This window comes from Kogia breviceps, chromosome 3 (genome assembly GCF_026419965.1).
Source record: "Kogia breviceps isolate mKogBre1 chromosome 3, mKogBre1 haplotype 1, whole genome shotgun sequence".
Taxonomy (NCBI): Eukaryota; Metazoa; Chordata; class Mammalia; order Artiodactyla; family Physeteridae; genus Kogia; species Kogia breviceps.
In genome coordinates, this window is record NC_081312.1 from 74022786 (window position 1) to 74039969 (window position 17184).

A 17184-nucleotide genomic window follows, 5' to 3' on the forward strand; every position below is an offset into this window, starting at 1 on the left:
TGCAGATATACATGAGAAAAAATGTTAGATCACACTTCAAGACATTAAAGATGATTATCAATGAGTGATGGGAAATCAGGTATTTTTTATTATTTTCTTTCTGCTTAAATTATTTTTTTAATTTTCCAACAATTTTAGAAATTAATTACATGTTAAAATTTTTAACAATTAGAGAAGAGAGACTATGGTGATATTGACTAATAGATATTTAGGAATGTGGGGGAAATGCTTAAGTTGCAGGGTTTAGTGAGGATAAAAGAAAATTACATTGTATATGTAATATGATCCCAAGTATTTTGTTTTTTTAACATCTTTATTAGAGTATAATTTTTTTACAATGTTGTGTTAGTTTCTGCTGTATAACAAAGTGAATCAGCTATATGTATACATATATCCCCATATCCCCTCCCTCTTGGGTCTCCCTCCCACCATTCCCTATCCCACCTCTCTAGGTGGTCACAAAGCACTGAGCTGATCTCCCTGTACTATTCAGCTGCTTCCCACTACCTATCTATTTGGTAGTGTATACATGTCCATGCAACTCTCTCACTTCACCCCAGCTTACCCATCCCACTCCCTGTGTGCTCAAGTCCATTCTCTACTTCTGGGTCTTTATTCCTGTCCTGCCCATAGGTTCTTCAGAACAATATTTCTTTTTTTTTTTTTTAAGATTCCATATATATGTGTTAGCATAAGTATTCGTTTTTCTCTTTCTGACTTAATTCTGTATGACAGACTCTAGGTCCATCCAACTCACTACAAATAACTCAATTTCATTTCTTTTAATAGCTGAGTAATATTCCATTGTATATATGTGCCACATCTTCTTTATCCATTCCTCTGTCAATGGACACTTAGGTTGCTTCTGTATCCTGTCTATTGTAAATAGAGTTGCAATGAACACTGTGGTACATGACTCTTTTTGAATTATGATTTTCTCAGGGTATATGGCCAGCAGTGGGATTGCTGGGTTGTATGGTAATTCTATTTTTAGTTTTTTAAGGAACCACCATACTGTTCTCCATAGTGGCTGTATCAATTTACATTGCCACCAACAGTGCAAGAGGGTTCCCTTTTCTTCGCATCCACTCCAGCATTTATTGTTTGTAGATTTTTTGATGATGTCCTTTCTGACCAGTATGAGGTGATACCTCATTGTAGTTTTGATTTCAATTTCTCTAATGATTAGTGATGCTGAGCATCCTTTCATGTGTTTGTTGGCAGTCTGTACGTCTTCTTTGAGAAATGTCTTTTTAGGTCTTCTGCCCAATTTTGGACTGGGTTGTTTGTTTTTTTGATATTGAGCTGCATGAGCTGCTTGTAAATTTTGGAGATTAATCCTTTGTCCGTTGCTTCATTTGCAAATATTTTGTTCCCATTCTGAGGGTTGTTTTTTCATCTTGTTTATGGTTTCCTTTGCTGTGCAAACGCTTTTAAGTTTCATTAGGTCCCATTTGTTTATTTTTGTTTTTATTTCCATTACTCTAGGAGGTGGGTCAAAAAGTATCTTGCTGTGATTTATGTCACAGAGTGTTTTGCCTATGTTTTCCTCTAAGAGTTTTATAGCGTCTGGCCTTACATTTAGGTGTTTAATACATTTTGAGTTTATTTTTGTGTATGGTGTTAGGGAGTGCTCTAATTTCATTGTTTTACATGTAGCTGTCCAGTTTTCCAAGCACCACTTGTTGAAGAGGCTGTCTTTTCTCCATTGTATATTCTTGTTTCCTTTATCAAGAATAAGGTTACCATATGTGCATGGGTTTATCACTGTGCTTTCTATCCTGTTCCATTGACCTATATTTCTGTTTTTTGTGCCAGTACCATACTGTCTTGATGACTGTAGCTTTGTAGTATAGTCTGACATCCAGGAGCCTGACTCCTCCAGATCTGTTTTTCTTTCTTAAGATTGCTTAGGCTATTTGGAGTCTTTTGTGTTTCCATACAAATTGTGAAATTTTCTGTTCTAGTTCTGTGGGAAATGCCATTGGTAGTTTGATAGGGATTGCATTGAATCTGTAGATTGCTTTGGGTAATATAGTCATTTTCACACAATGTTGATCCTTCCAATCCAAAAACATGGTATACCTCTCCATCTGTTTGTATCCTCTTTAACTTCTTTCATCAGTGTCTTATAGTTTTCTGCATGCAGGTCTTTTGTCTCCTTCGGTAAGTTTATGCCTAGGTATTTTATTCTTTTTGTTGCAATGGTAAATGGAAATGTTTCCTTAATTTCCCTTTCAGATTTTTCATCATTACTGTATAGGAATGCAAGAGATTTCTGTGCATTAATTTTGTATCCTGCTACTTTACCAAATTCATGGATTAGCTCTAGTAGTTTTCTGGTAGCGTCTTTAGGATTTTCTATGTATAGTATCATGTCATCTGCAAACCGTGACAGCTTTACTTCTTTTCCGATTTGGATTCCTTTAATTTCTTTTTTCTTCTCTGATTGCTGTGGTTAAAACTTCCAGAACTATGTTGAATAATAGTGGTGAGAGTGGACAACCTTGTCTTGTTCCTGATCTTAGTGGAAATGACTTCAGTTTTTCATCATTGAGAACGATGTTGGCTGTGGGTTTGTCATATATGATCTTTATTATGTTGAGGAAAGTTCCTTCTGTGCCTACTTTCTGCAGGGTTTTAATCATAACTTGGTGTTGAATTTTGTCAAAGCTTTTTCTGTATCTATTGAGATGATCATATGGTTTTTCTCCTTCAATTTGTTAACATGGTTTATCACGTTGATTGATTTGTATAAATTGAAGAATCCTTGCATTCCTGGGATAAACCTCACTTGATCACGGTGTATGATCCTTTTAATGTGCTGTGTTGGATTCTGTTTGCTAGTATTTTGTTGAGGATTTTTGCATCTATGTTCATCAGTGATATTGGCTGTAGTTTTCTTTCTCTGTGACATCTTTGGTTTTGGTATCAGGGTGATGGTGGCCTCATAGAATGAGTTTGGGAGTGTTCCTTCCTCTGCAACTTTTTGGAAGAGTTTGAGAAGGATGGGTGTTAGCTCTTCTCTAAATGTTTATAGAATTCACCTGTGAAGCCATCTGGTCCTGGGCTTTTGTTTGTTGGAAGATTTTTAATGGCAGTTTCAATTTCAGTGCTTGTGATTGGTCTGTTCATATTTTCTATTTCTTCCTGGTTCAGTCTTGTCAGGTTGTGCATTTCTAAGAATTTGTCCATTTCTTCCAGGTTGTCCATTTTATTGGCATAGAGGTGCTTGTAGTAATCTCTCATGATCCTTTGTATTTCTGCAGTGTCAGTTGTTACTTCTCCTTTATCATTTCTAATTCTATTGATTTGAGTCTTCTCCCTTTTTTTCTTGATGAGTCTGGCTAATGGTTTATCAATTTTGTTTATCTTCTCAAAGAACCAGGTTTTTGTTTTATTGATCTTTGCTATTGTTTACTTCATTTCTTTTTCATTTATTTCTGATCTGATCTTTATGATTTCTTTCCTTCTGCTAGCTGTGGGGTTTTTTTGTTCTTCTTTCTCTAATTGCTTTAGGTGTAAGGTTAGGTTGCTTATTTGAGTTTTTTCTTGTTTATTGAGGTAGGATTGTATTGCTATAAACTTCCCTCTTAGAATCGCTTTTGCTGTATCCTATAGGTTTTGGGTTGTCATATTTACATCGTCATTTGTTTCTAGGTATTTTTTTAATGTCCTCTTTGATTTCTTCAGTGATCTCTTGGTTATTTAGTAGTGTATTGTTTAGCCTCCATGTGTCTGTATTTTTTTCCAGATTTTTTCCTGTAATTGATATCTAGTCTCATAGCATTGTGGTTGGAAAAGATACTTGATATGATTTCAATTTTCTTAAATTTACCAAGGCTTGATTTGTGACCCAAGATATGATCTATCCTGGAGAATGTTCCATGAGCACTTCAGAAGAAAGTGTATTCTGTTGTTTATGGATTGAATGTCCTGTAAATATCAATTAAGTCCATCTTGTTTAATGTATCATTTAAAGCTTGCATATCCTTATTTATTTTCATTTTGGATGATCTGTCCATTGGTGAAAGTGGGGTGTTAAAGTCCCCTGCTATGATTATGTTACTGTCAATTTCCCCTTATATGGCTGTTAGCACTTGCCTTATGTTTTGAGGTGCTCCTATGTTGGGTGCATAAAAATTTACAATTGCTATATCTTCTTCTTGGATTGATCCCTTGATCATTATGTAGTGTCCTTCTTTGTCTCTTGTAATAGTCTTTATTTTAAAGTCTATTTTGTCTGATAGGAGAATTGTTACTCCAGCTTTCTTTTGATTTCCATTTGCATGGAATATTTTTTTCCATCCCCTCACTTTCAGTCTGTATGTGTCCCTATTTCTGAAGTGCATCTCTTGTAGACAGCATATATATGGGTCTTGCTTTTGTATCCATTCAGCCAGTCTATGTGCATGGGCTTCCTGTAGTTGCGACGAGCTGGGGCTACTCTTCGTTGTGGTGTGTGGGCTTCTCATTGAGGTGTGCTCTCTGTTGCAGAGCACGGGCTCTAGGCATACAGGCTTCAGTAGTTGCATCATACGGGCTCAGTATTTGTGTCTCACAGGCTGTATAGCGCAGGCTCAGTAGTTGTGGTGCACAGGCTTAGTTGCTCCACAGCATGTGGGATCTTCCCAGACCAGGGCTCGAACCCATGTCCCCTGCATTGGCAGGTGGATTCTTAACCACTGTGCCACCATGGAAGTCCCTCAAATTTTCTTAATAACATATACTACCACAAAAATTAAAAAAACTAATTTTATTTTTAAAATTTCTACCACTGGGCAAGCTAAGTCCAAAAAAGTAGAGGCTTGATAAATGTATTTGGTTTGATAAGGAGGATATTTACCCTGGAATTATGTCTTTTGATGCATAATATTCCTCATAGAAAAATTGTAAAGTACAGAAATGTAAAGATGGAACCTTAAATCACCAGACTCTAATCACTGATATATTCTTTGTTGTTCTTGAATGGAACTGGGCTTGGGCTATTTAGAAAGAATGGTCCTTCATTTCCATTTCAGCAAGACCATTAGCAGAGTTTGTTCAGCCAGCGTCATCCTATAATGTGCCAGCCCTGCTGTATCAGAAGTGTGGCTTTCTGCACACAGCACAGAGAATACTAAAAGGACAATTATTGGTCTTTGGTCAGCCAGCATGCTTTCCCACTTTACATGGTATAGGCAACTTAGTAATTTGAATTTCCTTTGGTGAACCAGCATTTTCTCTGTCTCAGTTCATGTGGTTTGGGTGAAACCGACCCCAGCCTATCCAAAGTGGGAATGACCTACGTTTAAATCATCCCTGGATTCAATTTCTATGGTCAGAGTGATTCATGAATTTAGGCCAATAAATGCCAAGTGCAGAACGTTTATTTCCAAACATTAACAAGAGAGATGGACTCTATCACTCTGAGCATTTGTAATTAAAAAAAATATATGTTAAAAGTCCCCTAGAAAGGAAGCTAAGATGATGAATGGGTGTCTATAAAGATTTAGTACATGGTGGCCATGCTCTGTTATTGTCCTGTGAATCCCTCAACCACAGCCCTTCCCGAGTTGCACTCTGGTCACAGATGTTTCTTTCTCTTCCACCAGACAGTCAGTTCTCTAAGGGAAGGAGACACATGTGCAGTATGTTTGGTCATAGCACAGAGAAGAGCCTAAACTCACATCTGCTCAAGAAATCATCCTGTGGACTTAGCAGTATGGAAATGAGGTCTTGGTGGTTCAACCACTGAGGACTCAAGTTTCTGGGCTCCAGGACCTCTACTGGTCGATACCACATCCTACGGTCCCCGCCCTGCATTCTTGGGTTCCTGCTCTAGGCTGCAACAGGTGGTCTGCTCTGAGTCATCCTCTGTGGGGACCCATGTGGTCACTGCATGTTTCTCACACAACCACCCAGAGAACGTCATCAGGTAGACGGAATGGAGGCAAGGCAGCTTTCATAGAAAGCCTTCAAGGATGAAGCATCACAAAACCAGAGGGGAACAAAAGGTCACTGAGCCCATATGCACTTCCTCCCTCTCTTGGTGTGGAGGGGGCTAAAAAGAGAGCAAGGAGGAAGCACAAGCAGCTCCGACCTGGGCAGCCTTCCTGGGAAGATGCAGCCACTCCTGCTCCTGTTGGCCTTTCTACTGCCCCCCAGGGCAAAGGCAGGTGAGTGACCATCCCCACACTCAGAGGCCCAACCTCTTACCCCAGTTGGCACTGAGCACCTGCCCCTTCTGCACATCCCTGATCCATCTATCCACTGGGAACATTCTGAACACCAGCTCCCATCCCACCTCATACCCCCAAGTAAAATGCTGGATACGCCACCAGCAGGAGTGACAGAGCAAAGGTTGTTCTCAAGAAAAGCCAGTGGGTACTATTCCCTCCTCCAGCCCTACCTTTGCTGTGTGGAAAGTTGAACTTTCCTAGAAATGATGGCAGAGGGTGGGAAACTGGAAAAGAGAAAATAATCAATTCCTCTGAAGAGGGCAGAGTGGGCCTGACAACTGCATCTAGAATGAGACAGGTGCCCCCTCAGCAACTGCTCAGTGGACCTCGGAGTTGGTGCTGTTGCCTGTGCTCAATCACCAGGCTCCTCAGTCCCTTTCTCCACCTCTGCTTTTCTTTCTTTTTTTTTTTTATAACATCTTTATTAGAATATAATTGCTTTACAATGGTGTGTTAGTTTCTGCTTTATGACAAAGTGAATCAGTTATACACATACATATGTTCCCATATCTCTTCCCTCTTGCATCTCCCTCCCTTCCACCCTCCCTATCCCACCCCTCTAGGTGGACACAAACCACCGAGCTGATCTCCCTGTGCTATGTGGCTGCTTCCCACTAGCTATCTATTTTACGTTTGGTAGTGTATATATGTCCATGCCACTCTCTCACTTTGTCACAGCTTCCCCTTCCCACTCCCCATATCCTCAAGTCCATTCTCTAGTAGATCTGTGTCTTTATTCCTGTCTTACCCCTAGGTTCTCCATGACCTTTTTTTTTTCTTAGATTCCATATATATGTGTTAGCATACGGTATTTGTTTTTCTCTCTCTGACTTACTTCACTCTGTATGACAGACTCTAGGTCCATCCACCTCACTACAAATAACTCAATTTCGTTTCTTTTTATGGCTGAGTAATATTCCATTGTATATATGTGCTACACCTTCTTTATCCATTCATCTGTTGATGGACACTTAGGTGGCTTCCATGTCCAGGCTATTGTAAGTAGAGCTGCAGTGAACATTTTGGTACATGACTCTTTTTGAATTATGGTTATATCAGGGTGGATGCCCAGTAGTGGGATTGTTGGGTAGTTCTATTTTTAGTTTTTTAGGGAACCTCCATACTGTTCTCCATAGTGGCTGCACCAATTTACATTCCCACCAACAGTGCAAGAGGGTTCCCTTTTCTCCACACCCTCTCCAGCATTTATTGTTTGTTGATTTTTTGATGATGGCCATTCTGACCAGTGTGAGATGATATCTCATTGTAGTTTTGATTTTCATTTCTCTAATGATTAATGATGTTGAGCATTCTTTCATGTGTTTGTTGGCAATCCGTATATCTTCTTTGGAGAAATGTCTATTTAGGTCTTCTGGCCTTTTTTGGATTGGGTTTTTTGTTTTTTTATTATTGAGTTGCATGAGCTGTTTGTAAATTTTGGAGATTAATCCTTTGTCAGTTGTTTCATTTGCAAATATTTTCTCCCATTCTGAGGGTTGTCTTTTTATCTTGTTTATGGTTTCCTTTGCTGTGCAGAAGCTTTTAAGTTTCATTAGGTCCCATTTGTTTATTTTTGTTTTTATTTCCATTTCTCTAGGAGGTGGGTCAAAAAGGATCTTGCTGTGGTTTAAGTCATAGAGTGTTCTGCCTATGTTTTCCTCTAAGAGTCTGATAGTGTCTGGCCTTACATTTAGGTCTTTAATTTGCTTTTCTTCCTAAACCATTAGTGGCTCCCCTCTTTCAAGGATGAAGCCACTGTTGGGCAGACCAGAACTTCTCTCCTTTCCAGAATCCCACCAGCATTGGCCCTACCAACAACCCCCTTCCAGAGGCCCATTTTGTGCGTGTGTCGGTGGGGGGTGGACAGGGGTGTGGTCATTCCTTCATGTAGCCAACATATATTTATTGGGCACTTACTACATGTCAGGCCCTGGGAAATAGGCTATGATGACATTGAGATCCCTACTCTAAAGTCCTGAGCACTGGAAAGCAAGGCTATCCTAGACAGGATGACAGGGCCATTAGAAACTCATTGAAACAAAGCATAGTCAGGAGAGGAATGTTCAGAAGCCTCTAGGACTTTGCTGTACCTAAGACAGGTATGCTCATCTCCAACTATGTGTGGAAGACAGTTTCACAGACCCAGAACTGCTGCTCTTCCCTTTTCTAGAAGAGGATGTTGAGGCCCCTCACACCCCCAACCTCAGGCCAGGCTGGACCTGCAGTGCCCAGCAGTTCTGAGCATCAAGCCGATGTCTGCCAGGTGCAGTCAGTGGTTGCACGCAAGCAGAACAGTCTTTTCCTTCAGGGGAGATCATCGGGGGCCATGAGGCCAAGCCCCACTCCCGCCCCTACATGGCGTTTCTTCAGATCTGGGACCAGGATGACCAAAAAAGGTGCGGTGGGTTCCTGATTCGAGAGGACTTTGTGCTGACAGCCGCTCACTGCTGGGGAAGGTAAGGAGATAAAAGTAGCCCGCACCCTCCTGAAAATCCCTGGCAGGGAGCCCTGCCTTTTTTTCTGGAAGCAACCAGGCTCCTAGGAACACATGAGCTGGGAGGGCTCCTGAGAGGGTGAGAAAGAGGTCAGGGGGGAGGGGCAGGTCAGTGCCAGAGGCATTGCTGAAGTAAGAGAGACTAGAGATAGGGCATGCCTTGGTATCAGAATGCAAACTTATGCAATTTCACATTTTCCTGGGGCTAACTGACACTTGGGAACCACTGTGCCCTTACCAATGGCTCCAGAATCTGACCTTGGCTGCCAAGAAACAAAGGGCACAGACAGTTCAGCCCCCAGGGCCCTCCTGTTGCCTGCATTTCCCCTCAGCTGCAGCCCTGCCCTGGTGTCACCTGCCCTTCATGGCTCCTGGGCTGTATCTCCTGTGACTCCACCTCCTGCTCTGCTCTCTGTGCAGCTCAGTCAACGTCACCCTGGGGGCCCACAACATCAAGGATCGGGAGAGGACCCAGCAGGTCATCCCAGTGAGAAAAGCCATCCCCCACCCAGACTATAATAAAAAGAACTACTCCAATGACATCATGTTACTAAAGGTAAGCCTCCTTGTTTCTCCTGCCCTCCTGGAAACAGATCATTTCCCCTCCCACTGCTATGCATCCCTTTCCTCCCTGCCATCTGGCTGCCTGACCAGTCCCTGTGGCTCAGGTGAGAGGGAAGACACTGCAGCATCATTGTCATGTCCAGGCCCGGGGACCACTGGCTGAGCTGGACTCTCTTGCCTCTTCCCATCAGCTGGAGAGAAAGGCCAAGCAGACTGCAGCCGTGAGACCCCTCAGACTGCCCAGGAGCAAGGCCTGGGTGAAGCCAGGACAGGTGTGCCGTGTAGCCGGCTGGGGGAAGGTCTCTATGGGCACGTACTCAGACACACTGCAGGAGGTAAAGCTGACCATACAGGAGGATCAAAAGTGTGAATCCCACTTACACAGTTATTACAACAATGCCATTCAGCTGTGTGTGGGGGACCCAAAGAAAAACAAAGCTTCCTTTAAGGTGAGAATGACCACCTACTTTGCCTGGCCCTGGGGAGACACGTGTTTGCAGAAGATCTGGGACCAGGGGGAGGAGAGGGAGCTGCCACCTGGTGAAGTGAAGCAGTGACAATGTCCAGGGTCAGGGCTTGGCAGCCGAGGGGACCACGGGGGCCTGCCTTGCCCTCTGATCTCTTACCCGGAGGCCATGCAAGGTGGCCTCCAACGAGAGGGGGCTTGGGATGGCAGGGGGGGCAGGACCAGGAGGAGACCTGGCTCAGTCCTTCCCCTTCTCTGTCCTCAGGGGGACTCCGGGGGCCCTCTGGTGTGTAACAATGTGGCCCAGGGCATTGTCTCCTATGGACAAAAAAACGGGTCACCTCCACGGGCCTGCACCAAAGTCTCAAGTTTCCTGCCCTGGATAAAGAAAACCATGAAAAGCCTCTGACTGCGGAACCAGACCTTCTTCCCTGGAGCTGATCCAGAATCACACTGAGGGGCTGGAGGTATCAGCAGCTGAATAAATGTCTCTCAGCTGAGCAGGAAGGGCTCGTTTCTCGTTTACTCATTGACCCTTCTTCATAGGCACCCACTCTATGTTTCGAAAGCCAACGAGAAAATTTTGCAGTTTTTTGCTTCCACCTCTTCCCCCTCCCTCCATCTCTTCCCATAAACCCCATGCAAAGCTGTTACCCAGATCCTGCATACCCACACCTGTCTTTCAGGGTCTGCCCTCCTGCCAGGGCTGAAGCTGAGCACCATCAGGAGAAAACATGAACCTCTCTGGTCCTGGGGCTCAGGGTGAGCTTCTTGGCTCCTTGCCCTGTGTTACATGGCAGAGAGGAGGGGATCACACCACGGGTCCTGGACACCAAGCAGGCACAGCCTGGGGCTGCAGCTCCAGGACAGAGCCCCACCACTGGGGAGGGGAGGCACCTTCCTGAGCAGACGTTTCTCTCCCACAGCCAGGGAAGCTGGCGCAGAGCAGGGGTGGGTCTCTTGAGAAGCTCCTCATTCTCACCTAGGCTGAGTGTCCTCCCAGCCCTCCTCGGAGTTCACGGACCAGCTCTGTCTCCAGTCCCCAGGCTGCCTCTTGTCCATCCCTGCTCACCACCACGAGTTCTCAGAGTCCACTGACTCCTGTCCCCTCCAGACCACACTGATCTGAGCTGACCCCTTCCTCATATCCTTCCCACCCAGGACACCCTGAGCACCCTGAGGTTCCAGCAGGGCATCACCACTGAGATGCAAACCCAGCTCATGCCCTGGCAGAGAGGGGTATCAGAGGGACCAGGCCTGTGCTGGCACCAGGCAGGGCCCATGAAGGATGTCTCTCCAGAACCCTTGGCCCCATCTCTCTCCTGGGCAGGGCCAGCTCAATACCCACATCCAGCCCAGTGCTCCCCATGTGTTCAGGGTCCACTGGCCACCTGGTCACTCAGTAGCCTGAGTCCCTTTCAGCCTGTCCCTTTAGTCACTGTTGGCCTCTAGGCTGAGATTCCCTGCTAGTCACCTGGACCTTTTGAGTTAGAAAGGGCTCCTGTCTTTACCAGGACTGAAAAGCACAATGTTTTTCATCAATCAACACACGCACTGATTGAGCACCTACTAAGTGCCAGACATTGGGGTTGTACAGTGGACATAAGATAGGTGTAACAGTGAAGAGCCAAATCTGACTACATGTTGGATCTGTTTCTTTTACTTTAACCTTTGCTCTCCATTGCTTTTGTTCACTAAAAGGATACTGGCTATGACATAAATCACAGCAAGGTCCTTTTTGACCCACCTCCTAGAGAAATGGCAATAAAAACAAAAATAAACAAATGGGACCTAATGAAACTTAAAAGCCTTTGCACAGCAAAGGAAACCATAAACAAGACAACCCTCAGAATGGGAGAAAATATTTGCAAATGAAGCAACTGACAAAGGATTAATCTCCAAAATTTACAAGCAGCTCATGCAGCTCAATAACAAAAAAAGAAACAACCCAATCCAATAAAGGGCAGAAGACCTAAATAGACATTTCTCCAAAGAAGATATACGGATTGCCAACAAACACATGAAAGAATGCTCAACATCATTAATCATTAGAGAAATGCAAATCAAAACTACAATGAGATATAATCTCACACTGGTCAGAATGGCCATCATTAAAAAATCTAGAAACAATAAATGCTGGAGAGGGTGTGGAGAAAAGGGAACCCTCTTGCACTGTTGGTGGGAATGTAAATTCATACAGCCACTATTGAGAACAGTATGGAGGTTCCTTAAAAAACTACAAAGAGAGCTACCATACGACCCAACAATCCCATTATTGGGTATATACCCTGAGCAAACCATAATTCAAAAAGAGTCATGTACCAAAATGTTCACTGCAGCTCTACTTACAATAGCCAGGACATGGAAGCCACCTAAGTGTCCATCAACAGATGAATGGATAAAGAAGATGTGGCACATATATACAATGGAATATTACTCAGCCATAAAAAGAAATGAAACTGAGTTATTTGTAATGAGGTGGATAGACCTGGAGTCTGTCATACAGAGTGAAGTAAGTCAGAAGGAGAAAAACAAATACCGTATGCTAACACATATATATGGAATCTAAGAAAAAAAAAAAAAAAGGTCATTAAGAACCTAGGGGGCCTCCCTGGTGGCGCAGTGGTTCAAAATCCACCTGCCGATGCAGGGGACACAGGTTCGTGCCCCGGTCTGGGAAGATCCCACGTGCCGCGGAGTGGCTGGGCCCGTGAGCCATGGCCACTGAGCCTGCGCGTCCAGAGCCTGTGCTCCACAACGGGAGAGGCCACAACAGTGAGAGGCCCGCATACTGCAAAAAAAAGAACCTAGGGGTAAGACGGGAATAAAGACACAGACCTACTAGAGAATGGACTTGAGGATATGGGGAGGTGGAAGGGGAAGCTGTGACAAAGTGAGAGAGTGGCATGGACATATATACACTACCAAACGTAAAATAGATAGCTAGTGGGAAGCAGCTGCATAGCACAGGGAGATCAGCTTGGTGCTTTGTGTCCACCTAGAGGGGTGGGATAGGGAGGGTGGAAGGGAGGGAGATGCAAGAGGGAAGAGATATGGGAACATATGTATGTGTATAACTGATTCACTTTGTTATAAAGCAGAAACTAACACACCATTGTAAAGCAATTACACTCTAATAAAGATGTTACAAAAAAAAAAGAAAGAAAAAAAAAAGGATACTCTCTATACACAATGGCCTGCCTCAGGGAACCCTGTCTCTCTGCCTGAATGTTAGATGAATGTACCTTTGGATGGCTGCAAGAAAGAAGAGGTTGGACTTCCCTGGTGGCACAGTGGTTAAGAATCCTCCTGCCAATGCAGGAGACACGGGTTCAAGCCCTGGTCCAGGAAGATCCCACATGTTGCAGAGCAACTAAGCCCATGCACCACAACTACTGAGCCTGCACTCTAGACCCTGCAAGCCACAACTACTGAGCTCACGTGCCACAACTACTGAGCCCACATGCCACAACTACTGAAGCCCATGCACCTAGAGCACATGCTCCACAACAAGAGAAGCCATTGTAATGAGAAACCCGTGCACCACAACGAAGAGTAGCCCCCACTCGCCGCAACTGGAGAAAGACTGCGAGCAGCAATGAACACCCAACACAGCCAAAAATGAATGAATGAATGAAAATAAATAAAAATTCATTTATTTAACAAAAAAGAAAGAAGAAATTATCACATCTGCTCCCCAAGGGAAGAAATTAGCACATCACCTCCCAAAGGCTGGCCATTCCAGGGGACATTTGCCAGTTTTATGGCCTTTTTACCTTACTTCCTCATCTCCTCTCCCATCTCTATTCTATAAAAGAAACTGGCATCCAAACCAAGATAAGATGGTTAGTTTTGTGACTTTAGTCGGCCATCTTGTCAGTTTGCCGGCTTTGCAAATACAGTCCTATACCTTGCCTCAATACCTTGTCTCTGATTTACTGGCCCATCATGCAGCAAGCAGAGCGAGCTTGGACTGGGTAACACAGGTTCTATCATCTGAGCGCAGGTGGAACTGACAGTGTTGACTTTCATCTGAATCTTTTATCTCCCTTCCCACCTTCACATGATTCCACCTGAGGGGCCTAGATCTCTTTATCCCTTTGGGAAGTCCACGGGGATAAAGCATTGTGTTTATTTTTATTGCTGGTTACACTCTGTAGAAGTGTTATTATATGTGACTCTAGAACAAGTCATTTGTTTTCTAGATGTGAAGATCCCGCTCTGCTCACTGGAGCATCCCTGTCCCCTAGGAGAGAGGGTAGCAGGGAGGGAGGAAGAAGGAACAAGGGCAACCTTATTTCTTTTACTCTAAAAGTAGCAGGTAGGAATGTCATTGCACACATTCAGATGGTAGGAAAACCCATATGAAGTATTTGCTTGAAGGCAATCGGAACCTGAGTCTACATGCTCATCCTGCTGGATGGACCAAAAACATGATCCCTGTAATGACTGCAAGCTCCTGCCTGTGCAGATGAAACTGGAATCAGGGAGGCCCATGTGGTCTGGACAAATGGAGAAGTGTCTCTGCTCTTTAGGCCATCACGGTTACTGCTGCATCCATACAGTCCAAGACAACCTAGACTTTTCAGACTTAGGAAGGAAAGGCTTGGAGGCCACATGTAGCATATGTGATTTTTTGCTGAGCAAAGATCTCCCTGTGCTGGGCTCACCGCAACAGACACTTCCAGCAGCCATCCCTCCAAGGTCTTGCACTGTTATGCAGCACTGTCTGGGAGGTGAGCATCAGTTCTAGCTCTGTGATGGTGCCATCCTGCCCCCAAAACACACCATGCTCCTCTGCAGCATGGAGTCAATACTCTGGGATCACGTAACCCTCAAAAGCATGCCGTTTCCCATCTTTTTTGTGCACAAAGCATGCAGCAACGTAATCTCCTAATGACCTGGGCACTTTTACAAAGGAAGAGCAGTGATGTTACATAGCTTCTGATTTAGAGCTGAGAAAACCCCTAAAACATACTAAGGACCTGGCTCCTTGATTGAAAAAGACAAAAAGGAAAATGTAGAAACAAAACAAAAACAGCATTTTTAAAAGTTACCCAGCCTCATACATGTTCAGCTCAAGTATTACATTTATTTTGAGGAAATGGTTCTATGATTTAAAACAGGTTTAAGAATCTTTGTTGCAGACCCTCATTCTCCTTTGAGAGATGAGGGAGACAAAGTCCCAGGAGGGGGTAGTGACCGACTGGAAGCACAATAGAGTTAGGACAGAACCTAGACTGAGCCAAACTCCCTGACAGCCAAGCCAGCAAGAGGCCTTCCAGGCCTCTTAGAAAAGACTCTTCCAGGGTTTTCTAACCCCTGCCCTTGTGATGACTTCCTGGCATCCCTGGACAAGACATGAGCCTCTTCTCAGACACCTACCTCCTCGGAGAGCAAGCCTCTGGGCTCCCGTGGCAGCCATTCTCTGACAAGTATTCAAAACACCTTCCTGGTGAGCTGGTCTGGCTTCTCATGGGCACACTTGGATGGAGGCAGGTAAGTACCTGAAACATGCTGATTCCTTCAAATCTTCCTGTCCTTAGAAGTATCCTCTGTCCCCCACCTTCAAGGAAACAATTCTTGCCTTGCTCAAAGATCTCTGTAAGGGAAATAAAAAATGAAATGCAGTAAAACATCTCCGCAGTGACCTCTAACGAAATGCCTCTACTCACCAAGACCCTCTCCCATCACCTCTCCTGCCCTCTAGACCCACAAGAAGACTCAGGTCCCAGTGTGGTTGGAGAGAGAACTGCCAAGCCAGCTCTGGGGTGAGAGGCCTAAAGGGATGCAAGTTCTTGCTAATTTCTCTTGGGAATGTGCATTGGAACAGGGATGGCTCTGTCTTCCCTGCCCATGACCATACTTCTGCCAATAGCACTCACTGTGGACTTGCAGAACTTCCAGGGTTTATTTCCTGTCTTGGTACCCCACACAATACCCTTTTGGCCAACAAACACATTTCACTATGAAAAAAGTTCAGCAAAAGTTTCCTTTCTTTCCAGAGGCATATTGCTAGACTACATTTCTTATTCAGAGTCAAGAGGCTCAATGAACCTGTGTTAATCAGGTAAGACAAAGAAAATCACATCTAAGCATGTAATAGTCAAATTAATGAAAATAAAAGATAAAGAGAAACAGTTGACCATAGGCAGAGGGGAAAATAAGATACATTACTTGAGGGGAAACAAGAATCACAACGAGCCCCTTGTCAGAAATAATGGAAGTCAGAAGGCAGGGAAATAACATTTTTAAATGATTGAAAGAAAAAAATAGGCAACCTATTTCTGGAATTCAACCTAGAATTCTAGGTCCAGTGAAAACATTGTTCAAAAATGAAGACAAAATAAAGACATTTTCAGAAAAACAAAGGTAAGAGAATTTGTTGCCATCAGACCTGCACTGCAAGAAATACAAAAAGAAGTCTTCAGGCTGAAGGGAGATGATTCCCCCATTTGCAAGCAAGAAGGGAAAAACAAAAATAAAAGTGTAAAATTTGGACTCAAGATGAAGTAGGAAGACCCCGAGCTCATCTGCCCCCAAGAACACATCGAAACTACAACTACGTATAGAGCAACTCTTGCTGAGAATAACCTGAAGACTAGCAGAATAGCTCTTCTACAACCAAGGCTATTAAAGCACACGTACACACACACAGGGAGTCTGGGAAGAGGAGGCGATGATATCTAGGCAAGACCTTTATCCCTAGTGATGGCCCATAAAATGAGGGGATGTCACAGACTCAGGAATCCTCACTGTGAAGAGAGGGGGTTTGAGCTTCATATTAGGCACCCCAGCCCTGGGGTCTGACACTGAAAAGGTGAGACACATTAGCTGGTTTAAAAATCATTGGGCTTACTGGAGAGCTCTCCCTAGACTCCACTCTTGAAGAGTGCACAGACTTGCTCCCAGTCCCCACACCAAGGCAGCATACTGAAAACTGCCTGCGTTTGTTTGTGTTTTTTTTTTAAGAAAAAAAAGGGAGAGGACCCAAATAAATAAAATAAGAAATGAAATAGGTAAAGCTACAGCTGATACCACAGAAATACAAACAATCATAAGAGAATACTGCAAAAAAGTTATATGCCAACAAATCGGACAACCTAGAAGAAATGGATGAATTCCTAGAGACATACAATCTTCCAAGACTGAATCAGGAAGAAATAGATCATCTGAACAGGCTGATAACTAGAACTGAAATTGATTCAGAAATCAAAAATCTCCCAGTAAACAGAAGTCTGGGACCAGACAGCTTGACAAGGGAATTCTAGCAAACATTTAAAGAGTTAACTCCTATCTTCCTCAACTATTCCAAAATAATGAACAGAGAACACTCACAAACATTCCATGAGGATAACATTACTCTGATACTGAAACCAGACAAATACAAAAGAAGAAAGAAAGAGAGAGAGAGAGAAGAAAGGAAGGAAGGAAGAAAA

General features: G+C 43.7%; 1 protein-coding gene across 1 annotated transcript; it reads left to right on the top strand.

Annotated features, from left to right (window-relative positions):
• The first annotated feature begins 5848 nt into the window (after positions 1-5848).
• Positions 5849-10250, top strand: LOC131753333 (granzyme B-like). Its single transcript, XM_059058494.2, has 5 exons — positions 5849-6158; positions 8530-8677; positions 9136-9271; positions 9471-9728; positions 10011-10250. The coding sequence occupies exons 1-5, from the start codon at positions 6011-6013 to the stop codon at positions 10152-10154; spliced, it is 834 nt and encodes a 277-aa protein (XP_058914477.2). The 5' UTR covers positions 5849-6010; the 3' UTR covers positions 10155-10250.
• The last annotated feature ends 6934 nt before the right edge of the window (positions 10251-17184 follow it).